This window comes from Alosa pseudoharengus, unplaced genomic scaffold, assembly GCF_046254945.1.
Source record: "Alosa pseudoharengus isolate Yale_2024_CS ecotype anadromous, Long Island Sound unplaced genomic scaffold, YU_APseudo_1.1 YU_APseudo_1.1_scf_6, whole genome shotgun sequence".
Taxonomy (NCBI): domain Eukaryota; kingdom Metazoa; phylum Chordata; class Actinopteri; order Clupeiformes; family Clupeidae; genus Alosa; species Alosa pseudoharengus.
The window spans coordinates 11,117,664-11,142,515 of NW_027468848.1; the positions used below are offsets into that span (position 1 = coordinate 11,117,664).

The 24,852-nt window shown below is 40.2% G+C and overlaps 1 protein-coding gene, 2 long non-coding RNA genes and 1 pseudogene across 4 annotated transcripts; all 4 read left to right on the forward strand.

Moving 5' to 3' along the window:
• The window catches only part of LOC143105554 (tripartite motif-containing protein 16-like), a 43,380-nt pseudogene extending 18,901 nt beyond the window's left edge, over window positions 1–24,479 (forward strand).
• Window positions 8,087–12,724, forward strand: LOC143105644 (uncharacterized). 2 transcript variants are annotated; one of them, XR_012983512.1, is made up of 5 exons: window positions 8,087–8,169; window positions 8,924–9,200; window positions 12,062–12,155; window positions 12,351–12,434; window positions 12,549–12,724. It is a non-coding gene; the product is annotated as an uncharacterized LOC143105644 (long non-coding RNA). The 2 variants fall into 2 exon arrangements; XR_012983513.1 differs by having other exon boundaries at window positions 8,110–8,164.
• Window positions 12,733–13,577, forward strand: LOC143105645 (uncharacterized). Its single transcript, XR_012983514.1, has 3 exons — window positions 12,733–12,821; window positions 12,953–13,029; window positions 13,156–13,577. It is a non-coding gene; the product is annotated as an uncharacterized LOC143105645 (long non-coding RNA).
• On the forward strand, window positions 17,954–22,305 carry LOC143106391 (uncharacterized). Its single transcript, XM_076270661.1, has 5 exons — window positions 17,954–18,016; window positions 18,631–18,726; window positions 19,872–20,105; window positions 20,527–20,686; window positions 22,238–22,305. Exons 1-5 carry the CDS (start codon window positions 17,954–17,956, stop codon window positions 22,303–22,305), a joined length of 621 nt encoding a protein of 206 aa, XP_076126776.1.
• Window positions 24,480–24,852: the final 373 nt, after the last annotated feature.

The window sequence follows — 24,852 nt, forward strand, 5'->3', positions numbered from 1 at the left end:
AAGAAATAAAGAGGCATAGCCTTAGGGGGTAGTGGTGTGAGCGCTCATTCTTGTGTGTGCGCATCTGTGCAAGTTAAACAGTGGAACCACTGGAGATAACGTGGGTAGCAGCAACAAACAACGTAGCCTTTTTAAAACAATGAACAAAGCAGACTCTTGCTGTCCATGAAAACATAGATACTGGCTAGATCTTGTTAGGCATGTTTACGTAAGTAAGGCTAATGAACATGTTGCATTCTATTCAGCCTGATTATGTCATTCTTTAAGCTATAGCCTGTCTCCAGTTTTCCTAAACTTGACTAGGTAATTAAGAAGCGATAATAGGATATTTGACCGGCATATCATCAAAATGTCCGGAAAACGAAACCTCTGCCGGTCACTTTGACCGGCACCATTTTTTCCTAGCGGAAACTCTGATCTGATCTTAGGCAAAGGAGGGTTCTCCGCTGTGTTGCCCCCTGCAGGTAACCCCCAGAACCTAGTCAACGTCAGCCGTTTCTCAGACGCAACCTCAGGCCTAAGCAGTTAAAACCTACAATACCTCCCTTGAGGTTATTGAAGATAGCAGGGACCTACTGTCGAGTGAAGTCGCACGTCTTCCCTCTGCGGCGCAGATAACCTAAAGCTCCTATTTTTAAATATCCCCCTTGGAAGTTGATCAGGCTTCCGTGGTGGATTTATTGAGATGTTTGTGAAATAAGGAGCGACTATGCCTAGGTCTCGAACAGTTGGCTAACGTGCGAAGATGTTTGACCCTAGAATTTATCTAGAGACACAGGTTATAGGCTACTTCTTGCTCAGGTTTTTAAAGAGTGGAGACCTTCTTACCGTCCTTCAGTATAAAGTCACACTGACCCAAGTCTTAGAAAAGACAGATGAATAACCACAGAAGAGACAAGTTATCTTACCCTCCTGCTGGAATTCGTAGAAAGACCAAGAAAAGACAAAAAATACTGCTTGAAGAATTAGATGCCAAGGTTAAAAGAGTTCTTTACTTTTCAGCACTTTGGAGATGATAACAAAATGCGGCGTAATATCCACTTGCAGGTTACAATGTTGTAGAGAATATAAAAAGAGTAAATCCACAAAAGAGAGTACAATAAAAATAGTAATCCACAGATGGAGAAGAGAATACAATAGTAAATCCACAAATGGAGGAAAAGGTATAAAAAAGATTAAGTCCTCAAAAAAAGGGAAAAAATCCGCTGATAGTCGTTCGGCAGTCTCTTTACTGTCGGAGTATGGTGCGATCCCGGCAACAGGTGGTGCGGAGTTCCGATCCGCGGCTTCAGCCTGGCACAAAGTTCCAACACTCGGTTTCTCAACGAAGTACGGACAACGATTCCTAACAATCAAGCGTGACATCATAAAGCAAAAACCCAACGAGTTGAAGGAAGGAAAAAAAGAAGAAGCAGCCTCGATCATTTAGTTCGACCCCTATTTATACTAGGTAGACTTGACCTCCCCCACACATTCCTGAGACAAATCAATCCTATTTTCCCACGACAGTTTAGAACCTTCTAGAAGTTCCCACGAGGGCTGGGAATATTCTCACGTTAGCTGGGAATATAGCTGGGAAAATTCTCACGTTAGCTGGGAATATAGCTGGGAATATTCTCACAATAGCTAATACATTCTAGAAGTCACTGATCTTACCCAACAATTTAAAATGAAACGCATTAACCTACTTCTCCGTGTTACATTTCGGAGATGATACATTACATTCAGGTTTACAGATAGTTTCCAGAGGTTACACAAACAGTTTACATTCAATGGCATTTTTAACCATGTGACATTACATTTAGCAACATACACTTTTACAGTCATCAAGAGAGATCTGTTACATTCTTACAGGTTACAAACACTTATGGCATTAACTCTTCACACAATGCAATCTGAATACATTCATTTAAACAGTTTAAGGCACTTTACCCATTTCACAGTTTTGAGACATGCAATTCTTTACATGCATAACTCCCTAGACTTTACAAAGTCAGGCTACTAAAATACTTGTAATGATACATTTCATTCATCGCACTTTATTATTTATTATGAGGTCATTGTTTGCAGCAACCTGGTCTCACGGGAATCCGTGAAATAGCCACGGACGCTTAACTCAAAATCCGTGGTGGGCCCACGGAATCACTGAAATTTCCGTGAAACTCACACGGATTTCGATTCAATGCAAGTTAATGACACTCATATCCCGTGGCTATTTCACGGATCCCCGTTTAAACAACTGAGTGCAGATTTCTATGGCAAGCGATTTTAACATTTTCCCGCTAGACTGGATATGTATTGCAGATATCTGTAATTCAGTTTTGCCTAGTCAAAACGAACATTTTAGATATCCGCAACTGAATTCTTCCTATCCATAATCGTCATTTCAGATATCCACAAAGACATTCTTCCTAGGACAAATGACGCCACATTTGCCATTCATTTCTATGGGGTTTATCATTACGGATATCTACAATTCAGTTGCAGATATCCACTATGTGAATTACGGATATCTGCAATTGAATTGTAGATATTTGTAATTCCAGTTAGAGATATCTACAATTTGATTCTGACTAGTCATAACTCCAGTTGAAGATATCTTTAATTCACTTCAATTCAAGATATCTACATGTTCCTTTTCAGATATCTTGAATTAAGTTTTGACTAGGCGAAATGACATTGTAGATATCTGTAAATGGAATTTTGACTAGTCAAAATGACGTTGTAGATATCTCAAACTGGAGTTAGGGATAGTCATAATTTGATTGTAGATATCTATTATCAAGTTATAGATATCTTGAATGAGTTTTGATTAGAGATATCTGAAATTGGAGATATCTATAACTTTCATTCTGCCTAGTCAAAATGTAATTATAGATATCTTGAATTAGAGTTTTGACTAGGCGAAATGACGTTAGAGATATCTGTATTGCTATGCAAATTAGGCCCGCATCCCACTTTAGGCGGGAGAAGAGCGTGTTGTTGTTCAAATCATCAAATCACATAGCACCTGTTAACTGTTAACTTTGTAATTAGCACCATGTCAGAGCAGCCATGGGCGAAGGAGTTTTTAATCGTCTTTTTAATGCTGCAGCCTATGCAAGACAGGAGCTGGCAGCAAGAATTGATGATTCAATGTTGCTTTGATTTTTTCGATTACAGCCAACACCATTATGAATGGAATTTCCTGTAGCTGGTGCTGGTGAATTTAGCAGGCTAGCCTAGGCCTACTAATTAATGTAGGCTACGACATTACAGCCTGCTTATTCTTCTTCCATTCATAGAAATAAGGAAATAAGCCCACTTTTTCTTCGATTATGTTGGGGAGGGGAAATTAGCTGACAATGTCTAAGTAGATGGGCTAGCCTAGAAATCTAGACGGGCTCTGCTACGGAACTAAAGAGCAACGTCTTGCACAATAATTTGCACTAGTCATAATGACGTTTGAGATATCTTCACCTTTCATTCTGCCTAGTCAAAACTGAATTAAAGATATCTGCAATTGCCATTTAAGATGTGTGACGAGTTGAATGTTGTTTTCAATGACGTGAGGACAGATATCTGTAATTCAGTTTTGCCTAGTCAAAACTAAATTACAGATATCTCTATCTGACGTTTCGACTAGTCACAATTACGTTACAGATATCTTGAATGACAATTCCAACTATCCAAAATGTAATTGCGACTAGTCAGAAAGACGTTGTTGATATCTACAATGTTAATTCCAGATAGTCAAACTTAGCGGGTAAATGATAAAATCGCTTGCCATAGATTTCGCTCAACGGACGTTGTTATCTTATTGGGAAACACACTTTTGATACATTCAGTTCGATTTTTATTGCCTTTTTTAGTGTCTGTGTAATGTTAGCCTGTCAGGCGTTGCATTCCATCCCTGTTTCAACAACTGAGTGCAGATTTCGCTCAACGGAAGTTACATTTCCGTGAAACACACACGGATTTCGTTCCAATGCAAGTTAATAGGGGAGTTCGACTTGCGGCAGATCTGTGCAGATCTGACTTGATGTGATGCATGCTGGGTTGAACACAATGCATACTGGGATGGACGCAATGCATACTGGTTAGAAATTCTGTCCGACTTCTGTCAGCCGGAGAGGGACTTACCACCGTGACACCATGTCACATGGCCTTAAAATATCGCGGGAGTCTTAGCCTGCAGACAGCATAGATATATACACTAGATGTCGCCTTGACTACTGCTGTTCATTGGAACGAATGCGTCAATCGAGACGCCATCTTGCTTCAGTAATCCACTCCTCTATAATGCATTAGCGTCAATCTGGGCAAAGATCTAGCGAAAATAAAATCACCATAAATCGTCAAAATCTCAAGCAATTATCTAGTTTTTTGGGTCGTTCCAACTGACAGGCATGTATTTATGGTTGAGTCTAGAGAAAACTAAGCTTAAGACGATAATAAAGATACATTTTACCCGTCTAGCCCCATAGACTCCCATTCATTCTGCACTAGCTAGCGGCGGCCCCTAGAGGAACAATGAGTAAACTGCAACCAGGTTCGATACAATGAAAGTAAACAGGCTCTTCGTAGACAGGCTCTGGTTGAGGCCACATACCCCTCGTCTCGTTTACTCATGTAAGTTGTAATCTCACCAGAAGTTGCTGTATATCTGTAGAACATTTACCTCTGCTACTACATAGGCTACGCCAGTCGTTACTTTTATATGCATGGGTCAGTGCCATGGGCAAACGAGATGTAGCTGAATTCATAAATGACAAAGCCATGAGAAAGGTGATTTTCTTACGTTTCAACAACAAAGAAGCCGATCTGCCATCATTGTGAGAAGTTCCCAAATTTGTCGCTAATCGCTAAAAAGGTTTTCTATCGCTGGGGATGGCCAAAAGTCGCTAAATAGGTAACGCTGACAATACAGGAGAACTAGTTTAGCGCTTCAGATCCCTGTACCATGATGGCGGCGGTGTTGACGCATGCTGAGAAGCAGAAGGCGACATCTAGTGTATATATCTATGTGCAGACAGATCTTGCAGTTGCCTTCCACGAGCTGCACGAGCTGAAACACGCCCTCATGACGTCAGTTCAAAGACGTGATAGGGCCATTTGGGAGGAATGTCCTCATGACGATTATGACTAGAGGCTCATGCTGCTTCCTTATGTTGGAATATGCGAAAATAAACAGAAATCGAACGGATACCTTCTTATACGTGATTTCTGCAACAATGGTAGGCTAGCCTACTGAAAACGTTTGGATATTCTGTTATTTTCTGCTGTTGGCTAAATAGATAGACACACATATAGGGGAAACACTTGATATTGAATGTATGTGCTACAATGCAGGCCTGTTAACTGTATGACAACAGTGGTTTATTTAAACTACATCATAAGAATTTATTTCGTCAGTCATCATGCTCATTTTAATGAGTAAGAATGAAAGTTCTGCTGTGTTTATTGCAAACAACATTCCGCGATATCTCCCGCGATGTCTCCCGCGAGTCACGTCAGGCAGACTGTAGCCTTTCTGTCCGGGATGAGCTGCCCTCTGTTGTAGCTCCTCCCGGCTAGGCTCTGAAGATCACGTTTACGTAGTAAGCCAGACCAAGTCAGACTCAGCCGAAGTCAAACAAGCCTAATGAGAATATATTCCGTGGCTATTTCACGGATCCCCGTTTAACAACTGAGTGCAGATTTCGCTCAACGGATGTTGTTATCTTATTGGGAAACACACTTTTGATACATTCAGTTTGATTTTTATGTAATGTTAGCCTGTCAGGCGTTGCATTCCATCCCTGTTTCAACAACTGAGTGCAGATTTCGCTCAACGGAAGTTGACATTTCCGTGAAACACACACGGATTTCGTTCCAATGCAAGTTAATCAGTAGGAGTTAAGTCTTATAGAGACGAATGACCCATTAGACCAGCCTCAGACGAGTCCAGGAAGTGACGTCAATTCCAGAAATAAGTACATAATTTACTTTACTCTTTATGGAGAATACAGTGGGGAAAAACGTGTTTTCTTTTACAGTTCATGGAAAAAATAGTCACATTAGGTAGAATCTTTTTATTATTATTCGTAATTCACATGTATTTATTAAATAATCGATCGTGACTGACTGTCCACGTGATCTGCCAGTCAGCTGGGAGGAGCTTGTGACTCACGCATAGGGACTCACGGCAGATATTGCGCGAAATGTTGGTTTATTTAAATGTTGGTATCGTTATAGATGTCCTTCCTATTCATTAACATGAACATGATGACTGACTAAATAAATGACTACGATGTTTAATAAACCATTGTAGGCATACAAGTTATCATTATATCACATCAATTAGTTTTCTGTAGGCTAGTCTAGTGTGACATGCTTTACACTAGGCTACAGCATAAAAAAATAGGCTCAACAATAGGCTATCAACACGTTTGCAGTATCACTGTTGCAGAAATCACATACAAGAAAGCATCCTCTTGATTGTTTGTACATTTTTGCATATTCCAACATAAGGAAGCAGCATGAGGAAACTTGTCGTTTTTCTGCCTTATTTTCTAACTACTTTTACGAGTCTGCAGTATCACCGAGTAGCTGTTACAAGAGGGTCTGGCGTCCCTTTGTTATGACGCAACTTCCTGCGACGGTCATTCGTCGGAAAATTACTTAACTCCCTCTCAAGTTAATGACAATATATTCCGTGGCCCACACACGGATCCCCGTTTCAACAACTGAGTACAGATTTCGGTCAACTGACTTTTATAACTTTGGGATACATGGATATTGAATAATTACAGTCGTTTCAGGACTGCATATTTGCCGTTGGCTTAAATTATGCCCTCATTTAAGTGGGATATTTAATAAAAACGTTCTCACTTCTCATTTCAGCGAGGCATAGTAACCGTTGCTAGGTAAACAAAGCCCATGTCAGAAGCGTATCCCGAGAGAATGTCAACTTAAAAAGAATAGCTTACTGATAGCACTAGTTCTTTCGTCTCAATACTGATTATGAAGTTGTTATAAATGTAATACACTACTGCAGAAATGTTTATATTGCTTAAGGTGGAAATAAAGTTCTTTGGCAAAGAGATGCATTCTGGGAAGTGATGTGTTTAAATGTAATGGCTACATATACCCAAGTTTCTTTCATTCGGAGATTTATGCTCATTATTTTACAAATTTGAGCAAGGATATAAAATATTAAGACTGTACTTTTTCATTGCTATTGATATTTTGGCGCAATTTTGTGCATCGCGTCACTGTGTGCGACGATCCCAGGGCGACGCTCGAAAAAGCAGTAGGAGTTAAGTCTTATAGAGACGAATGACCCATTAGACCAGCCTCAGACGAGTCCAGGAAGTGACGTCAATTCCAGAAATAAGTACATCATTTACTTTACTCTTTATGGAGAATACAGTGGGGAAAAACGTGTTTTCTTTTACAGTTCATGGAAAAAATAGTCACATTAGGTAGAATCTTTTTATTATTATTCGTAATTCACATGTATTTATTAAATAATCGATCGCGACTGACTGTCCACGTGATCTGCCAGTCAGCTGGGAGGAGCTCGTGACTCACGCATAGGGACTCACGGCAGATATTGCGCGAAATGTTGGTTTATTTAAATGTTGGTATCGTTTAGATGTCCTTCCTATTCATTAACATGAACATGATGACTGACTAAATAAATGACTACGATGTTTAATAAACCATTGTAGGCATACAAGTTATCATTATATCACATCAATTAGTTTTCTGTAGGCTAGTCTAGTGTGACATGCTTTACACTAGGCTACAGCATAAAAATAGGCTCAACAATAGGCTATCAACACGTTTGCAGTATCACTGTTGCAGAAATCACATACAAGAAAGCATTCTCTTGATTGTTTGTACATTTTTGCATATTCCAACATAAGGAAGCAGCATGAGGAAACTTGTCATTTTTCTGCCTTATTTTCTAACTACTTTTATGAGTCTGCAGTATCACCGAGTAGCTGTTACAAGAGGGTCTGGCGTCCCTTTGTTATGACGCAACTTCCTGCGACGGTCATTCGTCGGAAAATGACTTAACTCCCTCTCCGAAAAAGGAAACAGCCCCAGTGTAATAGGCTGGTTGCTGTCATGTGACACACACCACCACAAGAAAGCGGAAACGCATCGTAGAGCGAGAGCTGGCTGGCTATGTGGGGTAAGGTAAGTTAAACTACGTTAATTTAGTAAATAATAATAATAATGGTGTTGTTTTTTGTTGTTTCGAACAAAATATAGGTATACTTATCATGACCAAAAACCCTTCATGCTGTAAAACAACTAGAATCACGCGAAATTAGTGCAATTTATTAGTGAATGTCTTATAATGGTAAAAGACGTGGACAAATGCGTGATAATTAGCCAAATAAATAATTGTTATGGTTATTTGGTTAAATTATCGAAATGAGTGCGATGGTGATTGAGATGGTGTTTGACATTAAATTATAAGCAGGTCAGTTTCACGTAATAAGCTATTTGTTTCTTTGGGTCTGGGTAATTCATGTGACAAAAAATTCTGTTATGCTACTACCGTTTTTCTGAAAAACAAAGCAACATTTCTATCTCCAAAATAATGCATTTCTGAGTGTACTACGTAGTGCATGCAGCTTTTAATGTCCAAAGTAGCCTATACTGATTTTCCTGCATAAGAACTACAAATACTCCTTCAAAACTACAGTGTTGACACTTGAAGTTGTGGAGTTATATTTTAGTAGCCTATTCTATAATAGAATAAATACCCACATCAGTTTTACCCTTGTCTCACCTGTATACAAGGGTACAAGGTGTATGAATTGCAGTAGTGATCAAATGAAAAAGGAAAGAAAGGTGTCCTGATGTGTTGTTTAGGGATGGTGCTGCAATGTTTTCTCGACATATCTTTGTCTTTTTTTTCTCCCCTCTACTTATGTTTTCACAGATCCTTGCTCCTGATATCCTGATGTATGGGTTGCATTTCATTAAATTACTCCAACAGAACACTCACAGAAAGGAGAGTGGTGTCAAACTACAAGACAGCCAGTATGTAAGCAAGGCCTTGTTTGTCCTTGTTTGGCTACTCATTTGTCAACTTCCTGAAGAGGCTGAAGCATGCTGGCCTTGACACCTCAGTCCTTGCTTCCATTAACAGCTGTGTTATGGAGTGCATCCTCACATCATGGTCTACTGCAGCGGTGGATACAGAGGACAATTGGCAGGTATTTTACATCACTTTTACATTACTTTTACTGTGATTTTGCTAGATATGGTTGTCGCTGTGCTAAATATAGGCCCATATTGTAGATTTAGATTGTTTCTACAGATTGTAGAAAGTAGATTGAACTGATACATTTAGGCCTACACTGTTAAGGGACAGCTGAATTGACCACCTAAACCATATATTTTCTGAAAGCCTATAGCCTCTAGATGTCAATTAATATACATTAAGACATGTCCCACCTTCCTACTGACTTTGGTGCATCATAAGGCGTACATAGGCCCATATTGTAGATCGAGAAACGCATTGTACAGCTGATATATTTAGGCCTACACTGTTAAGGGACAGCTGAATTGACCACCTAAACCATATATTTTCTGAAAGCCTATAGCCTCTAGATGTCAATTAATTAAGACATGTCCTACCTTCCTACTGACTTTGACATATCAAAACTCCACCTCTGAAATGGGAGTGGTCAACTTTTTTTATGTTTTTCCTTCACAGTTTTTTTTGTGGGTGTCTCAGATATCCCACCTTTGGAGCAGTTGTCAGGGGCCTCAAGGCGGTGCCGTGCGTTTTGGTCCCATCCCTCTAGCACCTAGCTTTACCGCGCCAGCAGAGGGAAACCTTGTATGTTTCGAACCGTTTATCTCCTTCCGGGAATAATCCACCGACTCCAAACTGAGCCTGGCTTGTTTGTGATGTCCCGTTGTTCAACATATTCTGATTTCATACTGATCGGATCAACATAAGTGTGCTTTTTGGCTAAAAATTGAAAAATGGCTAAATGTTAAAGCAACACCAAAGAGTTTTTTGTACCTTAACCCTCCTGTTATCCTTGGGGTCAATTTGACCCCAAGCAATGTTTAACATCATAAAATATATGGTTCACTTTTTTTTTTTTGCTTCATGTTTCATGACTTTTCCTAAATTGAAGGGTACAACAGAGTTAGCATGACATTTGTTCAATAATATGTTTTCAATGTCCTGTACAAATATTTTGTACATTGATGTTCCTTGGGGTCAGTTTGACCCCAGCTGTATGAAACATAAGGTACATGAATATTTGACACATTTTGGATATTATTATTTGAATAGTATGGGAACATATTGTTATTATCATTATTACATACACAAGTACTTATTACATATAAGTAATTTTGGCAGGACTCTAAAAGTCAAAAGGGGAAGCAACAGCAAGCCTTTGGGCTGCTGACACTGGATGGGCAATATTGCCAGCCAGGGTTCCAAGGTTCATAAAGGGGTGTGGGGGGGTGGAATTGTTTTGTAGGGCTTTTGATGGTGGTTATCACACTCTTGTTAAGTACCTATCACAAAAAAAACTGGGTAACAATATGAATTATAATCATTTTCTGAGGGTTTATTTAGCTGGGGTCAAATTGACCCCAAGGATAAAGAGTGTCGGTAAGATTTGAGGATAACACAAGGGTTAAAATAGTGTTTCCAAAATCGTTTCAGTGGTTCATCAACTCGTAACAGGGTGAACGGCACTTTCTGCATCCGCTTCGAGGCCCTCTATCGGCTATAACCGCACTATGTAAGTTTGCCGGATCGGGTAGCGGATATGTAGTTCGATGGAATGAGACATGAGAAACTACAAATTTGACTTGCATCTGATGTCGCAATACATCGTACTTTCATAAAATCATGCAACATATTCTACCTTGTCTGTGGACATTGTTATTTGCAAAGCTGGTGCTGGATAAACAAATAGTGCGTGCGACAGAGGAAAAGTTCTTTGGTGTTGCTTTAAATTGCCAAAAAAGTAGGCACAATGCTTTGCGTTACAGCTAGAGCGATGAAACTTTGCACGCTCTATGTGGGTCATGTGCAGAAGGTCTGACTTGAATTTCAGCCTCGTAGCTCCATGCTACCACCCAAAACTCCACCTCTGAAGTGGGAGTGGTCAACTTTTTTAAAGTTTTTCCTTCACTGTTTTTTTTGTGGGTGTCTCAGATATCCCACCTTTGGAACAGTTGTCAGGGGCCTCAAGGCGGTGCCGTGCGTCTTGGTCCCATCCCTCTAGCACCTAGCGTTACCGCGGCAGAAGAGGGAAACCTTGTATGTTTCGAACCGTTTATCTCCTTCCGGGAATAATCCACCGACTCCAAACTGAGCCTGGCTTGTTTGTAATGTCCCGTTGTTCAACATATTCTGATTTCATACTGATCAGACCAACATAAGTTAGTTTTTTGGCTAAAAATGTAAAAATGGCTAAACGTTAGCAATTCCACTGCTTTGTTATTTTGCCACCATATGTACCCTAGCAACACCCAAGCAACCACCTTAATTACCCTAGCAACACCCTAGCAACCATCTTAATTACCCTAGCAACCACTTGTATAATGTCAAGCTAGCAACCACCATAGCAACCAACATGCTTACCCTAACAACCACCATAGCAACCATGTTATTTTGCATAGCAACCACCATATCTACCTTAGCAACACCATAGCAACCATTCAATTTACCCTAGCAACAACCACAATATGACCATAGTAACCACGTGACATGTCCTAATGTATGTTAAATCACACCTACAACTGACCAGCTTTCAGAAAATATATGGTTTGCATGGCTGAAACTGCTTTGCCTTTGAGTTGGAGCTCAAAACTTATCATATGTGTACCTCGTTCGCCAATATACAAAATAGTGCCATGTATAGAGTTATGAACACTGATCGTATGATATGCAAAAGTCTGCAGGAAAGTAGGTCAGGCTTTCAGAATACAGTGGGACATGTCTCATTTCATGCTAATATTGGGTGCAGTGAAGAAAGAAAGGGAGGGAGGCTGCTTTTAAAAGAGAGGGAAAGTATAATATTTTTAATATTGTTTTCAGATGAAGAATTGGTGCGGTGGTGAGGCTGGAGCACCCCTGGCTTTTGCCGTATGGGTTGACTTCAGCAGTGAGTCACCCACCGTTAATTTCACAGGTATATGTAATATGTTTTTATTCAACAACATTTCAATGATGAGATCTATCGAAGATGACATTCAATGGAAGAACAATTATTTTAGTATGGTCACAATCTGGCCCTGAGTTTTGATAAAAATGCTATTGACATGGCAACACAAACCGAATTGATAATGGATTTTAAGGGGTTTTTTTCCGGTTACGGTTCATTTAGGGCCAAAGTATCTTGAGGCCTTTTGGACCAATGACAGGAAGGCTGAGCTGCTAAACATGTACACTAATAGGGGTGTGTCAAGTGGTATGTATAAATGAAAGTGGTGTTAAGGTTTGTTTCTGTGTCAATCCTTTCTTGAAGTTCAGAAAAGGAACCTTAACATTTGTTTTTAATGACACTGAGCGTACTGTTTTACAGATGCTTTGGGGGGTGAGAGGCCATACGTTGACCCTGATATCAGTGGCACACATTGCCGGATGGCAATTGGCCGTCTGATAAAAGAACATGGTATGACTGGCATTGTATGTTTTCAATTTCCTTATTTAAAGATCAAAATGATGCAGACTACTGAATCTGATTACACTTTAACACCCTTCTATCAGAGTCAGGGTTTGTCTCGGTCTGAATATCTGCCACAACACAGGCCGCCTTGGTGGCCTGAGGAATTGCCCTTTGCCTCAGTCAGTGACGGTATGTTAATATTGACCAACTATTACTGTTTCAACTGCATGCACACAGCTGTTGCAACATGATTTGACTTTTCATAAGAGTATATGATAAAACCAGTAATGATGCATTGTTTGCCATTTTTTATGGAAAAGGTGAAGGGCGTAAAGCTTTCACTGCTGAAAAGCTGAGGCAGGTGGTACGCTCATACAATGCGTATTACAATCTCCAGGTATATATACAAATGCATGAACCTGTCTAAAACCTTTTGCATACCAGTGTGTTTTACAGACTAAAACAGATTTGTACACACATATCTAACAATAATGTGCTTTTCCTTTAATCTGTTGAGCTGCAGCAGTCTGTTGAGGCACCACCATCACCCCCATCACCAGCACCAGCAGCAACACCAACAGCAGCACAAACACCACCAGCACCACAAACACCACCAGCAGCAGCGGCAGATCATAAAGAAGGATCACAATGAATACTACATGTCATTTCCTTTAATGTGTCAACATCTTTTGGAAAAGTAAAGCATCTATCATCATAAAGCAATCTCACTTTTCTTTGTTGATAAGCTACGTGTTTTTCATCGTAATTGATTCAATATCCAAGTGTGACAGTTTTGGTGTACCATGAACAGAACAGGACAATTGGAAACAGTTAGCCACCTATGTTACAGAGTCTAAAAACAAGCAGATTAGCACTAGCAGATTTAGAAATAGCTTCTTTCCCAATGCAATAACAATAAAGGAATTCATTCATTTAGTCATTTCAGTTTGTATTACTACTTTCATTATTATTGTTGTAATCTCACATGTACTATGGCTATCATAATTAAAATTAGATAGATACATAGATAATGTGTCAGTGAAAATACATATATGAGCCAACTGTTCCAGCAAGGAGGAAGATGGGGTATGGATATCGGGCATGCATATCCACTCCTAGGCCTATTCTCCTACACTCCCCCTGTAGTAGCCAGCATTACATTGAAATCTCTCACTTTGGCCTATAGGACACTGACTGGATCTGCTCCTTGTTATTTTAATTCAATGATCAAGATGTACTTCCCCAACCGCCCACTGCTGTCTTCTGATTACCATTTGTTCTGTCGACCACTCGTGAACGCTAAATTCAAGACTCTTCCTCAGTGGTTCCATGTGGGTGCAATAAGTTGCACAGTGCTCTTTGTTCCTGTGATAGTTTACAGTGTTTTAAAAGGGGTCTAAAGGCACATTTGTTCAACATGCACTTAGTCCATTAAACAGTAAGCAACTTGTTATTATATCATTGATTGAATGGGCATTTGTTTATTAGCCTATTGCTTGTCCTTATTACAGTCTGATCAACATCTTAATTTATTCCCTGTTCAATTTAAGTGTTATATCGTTTTATATATTTATATGTTGCTTTGAACAGCAAAGATTAGGATAATGAGCCTCCTTATTCTTCAGCCAAGCAGGTAGGCCTACGGGGCGTTGCCTAGCAACAAGGGTCAGAAGTAGCCTACTGTACACGTTTTTCGATATTTTGTGGAATTATACTTCTTTTCATTGAATGCCAATGAGTCATGTACTAACTTGCTTTAACTATTTCTCTACATATTATACCCAGCAAAAGTCGTCTGTGCCAGTGTTTTGCATCCTAACAATAATTTGTTTATGTTTTAATACAAAGCCGTTTTAATGAACTACAAATTCGGCGCCATTGTTATAAAGCAGCGTTGAAATGAACGCTACACGTCATGGGGCATGTAGTCTAATTACAGAAATAGCTATAATTTCAAAATTACAAAAATATTTTTATACATAACATGAGAAACATGCTTGAATTATTAAGATGTATCACCTGCTTGACTATAAAGTCAAAAGCTTGCAACATTTGTAATATTTTAAAATAAATGTAATTTTCCCATTTTTGCACATGAGGTACACAAATGACAGAAACATTATTTATAACACATATCTTAAGTAATAAGCATACCAAATTTAAGACAAATCTGACCAGTGGTTCCACAATTCAGGAAACTCAAAATATTACATTTGTACACCTTTGAGGGGCGCTACTGAGGTAACCGGGGTACCTGGGGCATTAAAAATTCTTGGAGATGCTTAAGGTGGTTGCTTGGGTGTTGCTAGGGTACATATGGTGGTTGCTAAGTTTCATCCCTCTAGCTGTAACGCAAAGCATTGTGTCTGCAAAAAATACTTTTTTGACTATTTAACATTTAGCCATTTTTCAATTTTTAGCCAGAAAACACACATATGTTGGTCAGGTCCGTAAATATATAGCGTTGCTAGGGTACATATGGCATTTACTATGCTAAATACCGTGGTTGCTATGGTGGTTACTATGGTCATATTGTGGTGGTTGCTAGGTTGTTGCTAGGGTAATTTGAATGGTTGCTATGGTGTTGCTAGGGTAGATATGGTGGTTGCTATGCAAAATAACACGGTTGCTATGGTGGTTGTCAGAGTAAGCATGTTGGTTGCTATGGTGGTTGCTAGCTTGACATTATACAAGTGGTTGCTAGGGTAATTAAGATGGTTGCTAGGGTAATTAAGATGGTTGCTAGGGTAATTAAGGTGGTTGCTTGGGTGTTGCTAGGGTACATATGGTGGTTGCTATGCAAAACAACAAAGCAGTAGAATTGCTAATGTTTAGCCATTTTTACATTTTTAGCCAAAAAACTCACTTATTTTGGTCCGATCAGTATGAAATCAGAATATGTTGAACAACGGGACATCACAAACAAGCCAGGCTCAGTTTGGAGTCGGTGGATCATTCCCGGAAGGAGATAAACGGTTCGAAACGTACAAGGTTTCCCTCTTCTGGCGTGGTAACGCTAGGTGCTAGAGGGATGGGACCAAGACACACGGCACCGACTTGAGGCCCCTGACAACTGTTCCAAAGGTGGGATCTCTGAGACACCTAAAAAACACACATATGTTGGTCAGGTCAGTAAATATATAGCGTTGCTAGGGTACATATGGCGTTTACTATGCTAAATACCGTGGTTGCTATGGTAGTTACTATGGTCATATTGTGGTGGTTGCTAGGTTGTTGATGGGGTAATTTGAATGGTTGCTATGGTGTTGCTAGGGTAGATATGGTGGTTGCTATGCAAAATAACACGGTTGCTATGGTGGTTGCTAGCTTGACATTATACAAGTGGTTGCTAGGGTAATTAAGATGGTTGCTAGGGTAATTAAGATGGTTGCTAGGGCGTTAAAAAGTAGCCAAATAGGGATTTCATCTAACCTCTAACACACACATCAAATAGCTATATCTCTTGAACACATGTGGCACATGTTTGGATGGCAAGGAAGATGCCCATGAAATTTGATGCAATTGCCATGTCCAGAAAGCAAAATATCCTTGTCAGATTTTGATTCCCTATAAACACCTCAGACAGACAAGTCTTATAACTCACACCAGCATTTTTTCTTAAAAAGACCAAAATATCCAACACGTGTAAGAGAACTAAAAGAGAACAAAGGGGATAACAAAGATAAAATGATAGCCCTCCAAAACTGTAAAAACATTCTTATTCTCTCTTAAAATGGGAGTTTTAGTCAAATAGGGATATTTCGTAACCTGCTAAAAACAATTGCCCATAAATCCTGAGTTCTTTCTTTGTTATGTATCCTATAATTATACTTTTTTATGTTCATTGCCATGAATTCTACCATTATTAGTTGTAAAACCAGTATATGTACATACTGGTTTACCAGACATACCTCCTATTTTATGCCATGCCATCTCATATAACGTTGTATGAGCCTCCACAGCGCCTAATCCCAATTGCCCTAAAACTGTGGTCAGATGATGAACTGTAACCACTAAAAAGCCGCCAGGACAAAAATTCCAGCGGCAAAATTGGGCACACCTGATCAAACACTTCTCCTCTTAAAACTGACAATGCAATGTCATTACAGTATATTAGTAGCCTAGTCTATTGTAAGAAAATAAGTAGGCCTAAGTCAAATAAGTAGCCTAGTCTACAAAGAGGATAATAAAACAGATCGAAGTCGGTTTCATAACAAAAAGCGGCCTGACATAGAAATGTAGACTGTCAGTCCATAGCATTAATAACATTTACGATTAAGGTTAGAAGTTTATTATATGCCATTAGTCATGCTAATTTGTCATATTTCCCATGCTTACACTGGACTAAGAGTAGGCTAAATAAATGCGACTTACCGGGATGACGGATCAAACGCAATGAAAATTGTTGCACTCAATGACGGCATTCCCGCGCGAATTGTAGCCTACTGTACATAAGACATGTATAATCGATCACATCATTGATTGTATAGGCTCACACTAACGACTTGAAAAGTCAGTCAGTGTAAGGCTACTCATTTATTCTATTCTAGCTAAATTAATCTGATGGACTAAACTTTAATGCAAACGAAAGTTTATAGGCCTATCACACGCTATTCACCTGTTTGATTCATTTTCTACAGGTGTTAATGGAGTAGAATTGGCAGTATTTCAGTTATATTTGTTTTACAATTTGTTTTAAAAGGTGGCAAAGCAGTTTTCTGTGTGACCCCCTTTTGTCAAATTCCATTGATCAAAACAGCGCTCTGAGAGCAACCAACCTTCGTAGGTCTTCGTTTTTGCCGGAAAAGCCCGGAAAAAATCCCCATTGCGCGTAAGATTACACGCTACCTTTCTGCTGGCACAAATCAATTGGGACTAATGGTGCATTCAGAGCACCTTGGAATGACAAGGACCGCCCCCATGGCTACTTTGTTTTTCCGACAGCAAGTGTTCATGTGCTTTGCCATCGGAATGTGTGACAAACACGGATGCCACAACAAAGGTTAAAACATACACTCACTAATCCTAAACAAACAACTGTATTAGCTTAAAATATAGTGTAAGATGCTCGTGAAAGAAAGATATGCAGCTTTTCAAGTGATAAAAAGGGCAAATTCCCAAGTTCACATTAAAACTGTTGGACATGAAAGGCCACATGGACTACAAACGAACTACAACGTGACGATAAAAGTGATGACGAGCCCCTAACTGGGCAACTCTGTTAGCAAAATCTAGCCCCAGTTTCCGACCTCTGACTCACACATTAAGTGACGTGAATGACGCGGAATGATGATGTTTTCACTCGGAGAAAGGTTTTTACGATGCCGAACGCTTTCTGCCCTCAGTGTGGGAGTCTGGGAGAGTATTTGATGTGTCAACCTGCTGTTGGTTGATTTATGTTTTTTTATGATTCATGTCTTTTTTTTGTTGGCAAGGTGCCGGGTTGCATATTTTGGGGCATTGTAAAGAATGCTGCACTACTTTTCACAACGATCAAAGTTTTCCAGCCCACAAGTGGTTCTTATTATAAGGAGCTCCAGGGGTTCATATTGTGCTTTTTGAGAGGAAAACCTTTCTAATCATTAGGCTAATAACAATATTTTACATCAGACATACAATTAAAAATATTATTATTCCTACAGATGTTTATTCCTACAACTAGTCATATGTATTGCATGAAATTATATTACTTATTACATGTGTCTTTCAGAAGCAGAGCTACACAGAATAGTGTGCTGAACTCCCAGATATTACTGATCCCATCTGCAAACTTTGTGCCAATTAAAGATTAACACACGGGGTCATTAAATACGTGGTATCTCTCCCAAGTCCCAATAAAGACACTGTTTGCTCAGTGGTTTCCACAGATCCTGTAAAGAAACAGGCTTCTTAGTGACTACATGTATGAATCAAAATTTCATGTGAGGATTGAATTACTATTGACTATACAAGCACTATGTAGTAACGTGTAGTCTGGTATTGTAACTGTGTCATTTAGAAGGAGATGGAGGAGACCAAGACGAAACTCCAGCAGAGACTCCAGGAGAGAGAGAAGGAGCTGCTGGAGCTGAGGAAGGCTGTGGAGACTCTCAAGGTGAGTACCGAGAAAACTATAGACCCTTTCAACTGCATAAACAAACAGGTGCGCTCCTTAGGCATTCCCTGTGGCACAGTTATCAACATTAAGCTGATGGTAACTTGGGGACAAACAAGAATGTAGTACTGACCAGAGGAGAGGACAGCAGCTGGCTGCCATGTCAGAGCTCATCTAACGGTAGCCAGTTGGTACATAGCTGTGCAGTGTGTAAACCTCCATCCCAACACTTTAAGAGACACGCTAGCAAGAGATGCGAGAGCCTGTGGGTATTAGCTCACTTGTTAGCGTGCTCGACTCCCTTCTGAGGTGCTGCAAGTTGCAGGTTCAAGTCAGTACGAGTGCAGGGCTGAGCCGCGTGGTCAACACAATGTAGGTTACACTCAGTCAGGGCTCTCAATCTCAAAGAGGAGTCTGCAAAACTGTGTCACTTTCCAGTTCCTCTGTGCCCCACTGTGGGTAACAGCAGAGAATGTCTAATAAGGGGAGAACTGCCACTCTCTGAAAATTTCCGGTTTCTGAACTGGTTGCAGTTCCATCTGTGGTTCCACATGAGGGCGCTCGTCCACGAGTGCAGAATGAATGGAGGTCTATGGAGCTGTACCCCTCAAAATCCACTTTTCTCGGGATATAATTTTTTAAAGTAATTTGAATATTGTATTCGAAAGGGGAGGCAAAGAAAATACACTTGGTTGATTATTATATTTTTTAAAGTCACTTAATTGTTTTAAAAAGCCTTTCAAACGTGTTGATGACGTCATTCATTAGCACAATGCTAGCGTGTTATGGGCAACAACGACCCAACCTGTAAGAAATCGAAATGACATAAGTACTTGTTCATTCAACTTTTGACCTATAACCCATGTTGAAGTTATACAAACTACAATCAAATCGGAGATTTGTCAACGACAATCAGGTGAAGGAGACACATTTAGCCGTCTAGCTCCATTGAATCCCATTCATTTTGCACGCATGGCGATCGCCCCCAGTGGAACTCTGGTGGAACTGCAACCAAAATTCGGTACAATGGGACTTAATACGGAGTGGCCAGGCTGTCCGTAGACGGGCTCTGGTAACAGGCTGTGTGGAAGAGCTGAGTGAGGGCTGCATTAGATGGACCCTCCTCTTTGTGTGTTTCCTAACAGAACTCTGCACAGACAACAGTGGAGGACAGTGAGAGGATCTTTACTGAGATGATCCGCTCCATTGAGAGAAGGCGCTCTGAGGTGACAGAGCTGATCAGAGCTCAGGAGAAGGCTGAGGTGAGTCGGGCTGAAGGACTCTTGAAGCGACTGGAGCAGGAAATTGCTGAACTGAAGAGGAGAGATGCTGAACTGGAGCAGCTTTCACACACAGACGATCACATCCATTTCCTCAAGGTAACTGTAGTGTAAATAGAATATTACCAAACAAAGTATTTAATATCCAATATCATACAATCCTCATTGGAACATACTAATTAAAGTGTCTGTTTTCAGTTGAATGTTCTTGCATTCAGTGCCAAAGCTCTGCAATATTGCATTCAGTGTCATAGGTCTGCAATAACCTTGGATATGCATTAGATCAGACGTCTTCAACACCTTGCTTGATAGAAGCACTAGGGAGGGACCCTCTTGTATTGCATTGAATTGCTTACTAAATCTGACCAACTATATTATGTAGGACAACTTATTTTACATGAGACATTAATGGTGTATACAATGCTAATCCATTAAAATAACAATTTTGGACAGAGATCAGATATATATAGATCAGATATAATTATGTTTATATACAGTCATCTCTCTCTCTAATTTGAAGAATTTTCAGTCAGTCAGCCCTCAACCTCAGTCTAAAGACTTATCCAGCACCTCTGTCAGCCAAAGCTGGTCTTTTGAGGCTGTGAAGGGATCTGTCTGCACACTGAAGGGGCATCTGGAGGATTTCTTCAAGCAGGAAGTCATGAAGATCTCTGCAACAGGTCGGTTATTATTCATTAGAAGAGGAGAAAAGGTTGCATAAAATAATGAAGTGTATGTATACAGTATATGTATGTTATGTATAATTTGGTTATAATGCATTTTGTATGTATTTTTTATTTGGTTATAATGCATTTACAAACATGAGACAAATATGTAAACACACAGTCATTAATTCTAGTATTTATAGAATCCCAAACACAGGCATGTGCACAGGCACACACGCACAGACTGTCAGGGATTGGCGGATAGGACCCAAGTGCAAGACTCCTCCAGGCAGAACTTTGAAAAACACACTTTATTGACTGACAAACTTACTAACTGACAGAACTTACAGGGTAAACAGAGAGACAATCCGACAAGGAACAGAGAAACAGGAGGGTAGAAATACACATACCAATTAACAGAAAGACAGAGGACTGGACGAAACCAACGAGACAATAACAGGGAACAGGTGAGGAGGCAGAAATGGAGGGAAAACTAACAAGATAGGAAACACAGACCAAATAAGGAGATGGGGCGGAGACAAAGACAGGTGACAGGCAGGTAACACAAAGCACATGGGGAACAGGCAAAAACAAACACAGGACAATAGACAAAATGGTCACCAGTAGGGTGTACTACGAACCTCGATTAGTGGGTTAGCGCGGTATGTTGCGCTCAAAGCCAGGCTATTCTGTGATACGAAAGTGGATCTGTTTTAGTGTCACTATATCACCATGGTATCTTATGCTGTCAACCAAACCTGGTCGGGAGGAGGTTATGTGCTAAGTAATCCACCACACACTGACCAATCAATTGTCTTAAAAACTAAGTTATCTTACGTGTAGGATTCTGTCATATATCTTACAGGTGGAGCTCCGCCTCTACTAACATTTTGGATCTCGAATGCGCTTTAATAGTGCTGTGCGTGCAAATATCCCACTATGGACGTGCATACCATACAACAACTGATGACAATTGATTTATTTGATGTTATAGGTTAGACACAAAAAAATACTGCGGTGTAGATTAAGCTGTCGCTTATGAATGCGGAAGTAATTGTTTTTAAATAGAGGCGGTCTTGTGCTTCGTAGTATACCCCACAGGGTGACACAAACTCAACAGTCCAGGCCAGATCACGACACACACAGACAGATAGACAGACAGACAGATAGACAGACAGACTTTTGAAGTTTTGAATAGACACTGGTAATTGCTATCTATCTAATCTCTAAATGAATCAAATCCACACCATACACGCACATCATATAAAGAACACACCTACAGTACACACACACACACACACACACACACACACACAAACCTGAAACATTAACACACATACTTTCTTTTAATCCTTTGAATAGTCACATGTACACTTACGCACAGCCATTCTTGCAAAAATGTACAGAATCACACACACACACAATGAATAGTCATTTAGCTGACACTCTCATCCAGAGAGACTCACAGTGAACTAACTACAGGAACTACTGAAGCAACTTGGGGTTAGGTGCCCTGCTCAGAGGCACAATGGTGGCAGCCCCTGGGATCAAACTCACAACCTTTAGGTGTTCCATTTGGAAGCCCAGATCCCAAACCACTAGACCAGCAGCCCCCACATCTGAAGGTCTTCTGAACCTGCTCTCCCCATCCTGATGAAGATCAGTGCTGCTTGAATGAGTGCATCTCCATCTTCACTTTGGTTCAAGTTTGGTTAGTTGTAATGCATTTCTTCTTTCTCAGTGTCTGATGTCCAGGCTGTTTTGACTGAGCCAGTTACCAGAGAGGAGTTCTTAAAGTGTAAGTTGGCTTTCTTCTTCTTTTCTTTTCTTTTTTTCTCTGATTGTCTACACTCTGTAAAGCGCCATGATACATGTGTAATGTTTTGGCGCTCTATAAGCACAATAAATTGAAAATTGAATTGGTCTGGTCTACAAACACTGAGACAAACATGCACACACACAGTCATTCATTCGAGTATTTGTGAAATCACAAACGCACACACATGCATGCACGCACGCAAACACGCACACACATGCATGCAAACACACACACATGCACGCAAACACACACACACACACTCACACACACACAAACACACACGGACATGCATAGTTTTGAATAGAGACACTAGAAATCTCAAAAATACATCAAATACGCACCATACACACATCATATAAACAATACATACACATACACACACACACACTGCAATACACAAATACAACACTAAGTGTGTCCTCTTCTCTCTTCTCCTCCATCAGACTCCTGTCACTTCACACTGGATCCAAACACAGCACACAGAAACCTCCATCTGTCTGAGGGAAACAGGAGGGTGGAGTACAGAGCTGAGCTCCAGTCATATCCTGATCATTCAGAGAGATTTGATAAGTGGGAACAGGTGCTGTGTAGAGAGGGTGTGTCTGGACGCTGCTACTGGGAGGTGGAGTGGAGTAGGGATGTTGCTATTGCAGTCTCATATAAAAGCATCAGCAGGAAAAGATGGGATAATGAATGTGGGTTTGGATTTAATGATCAGTCCTGGATGCTGCTCTCCTACCACCCCAACTCCTCTTTCTGGCACAATAAGAAACAGGCTAAACTCCCTCTAGTGTTCAGCTCCAGAATAGGAGTGTATGTGGATCACAGGTCAGGAACTCTGGCCTTCTACAGCATCTCTGACACAATGACCCTCCTGCACAAAGTCCATACCACATTCACTCACACACTCTACCCTGGGTTTAGATGTTACGGTACTGGATCATCAGTGAAGCTGTTGTGATCCCAGACCATATAGACCCAATCCCCCACACTCTACCCTGGGTTTTATATATTATGTACTGGATCATCAGTGAAGCTGTTGTGACTCACACCATATACAGCAGGACAGAAATGAAAAGACCCCAGATACATATAGATAGATGCTGTTATCACATCCACACAAACACCCATAAACACATTACATTTCATCAGCACGCATATAAGCCACCACTCACATGTAAGGATCTGGCAGCTGCCTCTCAGATTCTCTTTTCTTGGGGAAAACAAAACACCAAATCACTCTCTCATCTCTGGACCCCAGCAGATATTACAGCGTCTGGACCTCTGCTGGAACACGCATCAGCACACCACACATACACTATTGGGTGGGAAATGTGTTGATGAGCCCAGTGTTTCACCCCCTCTGATCCTCTCCCACAATCCATTTCCTCTCCCTCCTGCTCCCCCTAACCCTCCTTCCCCTCCACCAGGTGTTCAGGCCTTTAGTCCCTCTGTGATTGGACACGTGTCTGATGGAGAATTTTTTTTTTAACAACAATTGCCTCTACATATACCTAGTCTTGTGATATGTATTGGGTTTTATGATGTTTTTTGTGTTAAATTCACATTTTAATTACAAGTTGTTGAAGTACAGAATTTGCTTATCATAGGACATGTGGAAATCACAACAAGAAAGATCATATGATGATTGTGAAAACAATACATTTTGTAGTGTAAGTCTATGAGAAAGAAACATCAGGGAATATAGCCTTAATGTACAAGTGTATACTGTAGTTTATACAGTCTATGGTAATGTCTCACCGTCTCCATAGAATGTTGTCAAACAAAACACTCTAGAGCAATCTGAACCCAGATCAGAATGTTGAACACATTTGTCTTCTGTGGGAGAGCAAAGACTCACCCTGAGTGGCTGCATGTGTGCAATGAAGCTGATGTGTGTGTCTAAACGTATGTGATGTTGGTGGCAGGGGTAGACGTGTAGGTGATAATGAAAATAAATAATTATGCAGATTTATGTTGGTGATGATGTATCGTGTCATTTGTCTTGTCCGGCAGGTTTCAAATTAACATTCATAACTATTTTGGGAAAGTAACATTCTAGCAAATATGTTTATATGTGTGTTTTTAAATATATATTTTCTAAAGGACATTCATATCTATTAGGCTAGGACTTTTTCTCAATATTTTAACCTAAACTGCATTGCTTAATTGCCCATTCCCATATCTATTAGGCTAGGACTTTTTCTCAATATTTTAACCTAAACTGCATTGCTTAATTGCCCATTCCCAGTAGACATCCAGGGAGGCATATCTCCAGTGGGTAAAAGAAGGTGTACAGGGCATCCTAAATGCACCCAAGCGAGCGACTGTTGTGTAGCATTGAATGCTCTCTGTCCACCCT

Excerpts from the sequence above, each read along its gene's own strand:
- LOC143106391 (XM_076270661.1), top strand. The coding sequence starts at position 17,954 with ATGCCGAACGCTTTCTGCCCTCAGTGTGGGAGTCTGGGAGAGTATTTG. Across the intron at positions 18,727-19,871 it reads AGGCTGTGGAGACTCTCAAG|AACTCTGCACAGACAACAGT; the intron begins GTGAGTACCGAG and ends GTTTCCTAACAG. Across the intron at positions 20,687-22,237 it reads CATGAAGATCTCTGCAACAG|GTGTTCCATTTGGAAGCCCA; the intron begins GTCGGTTATTAT and ends CACAACCTTTAG.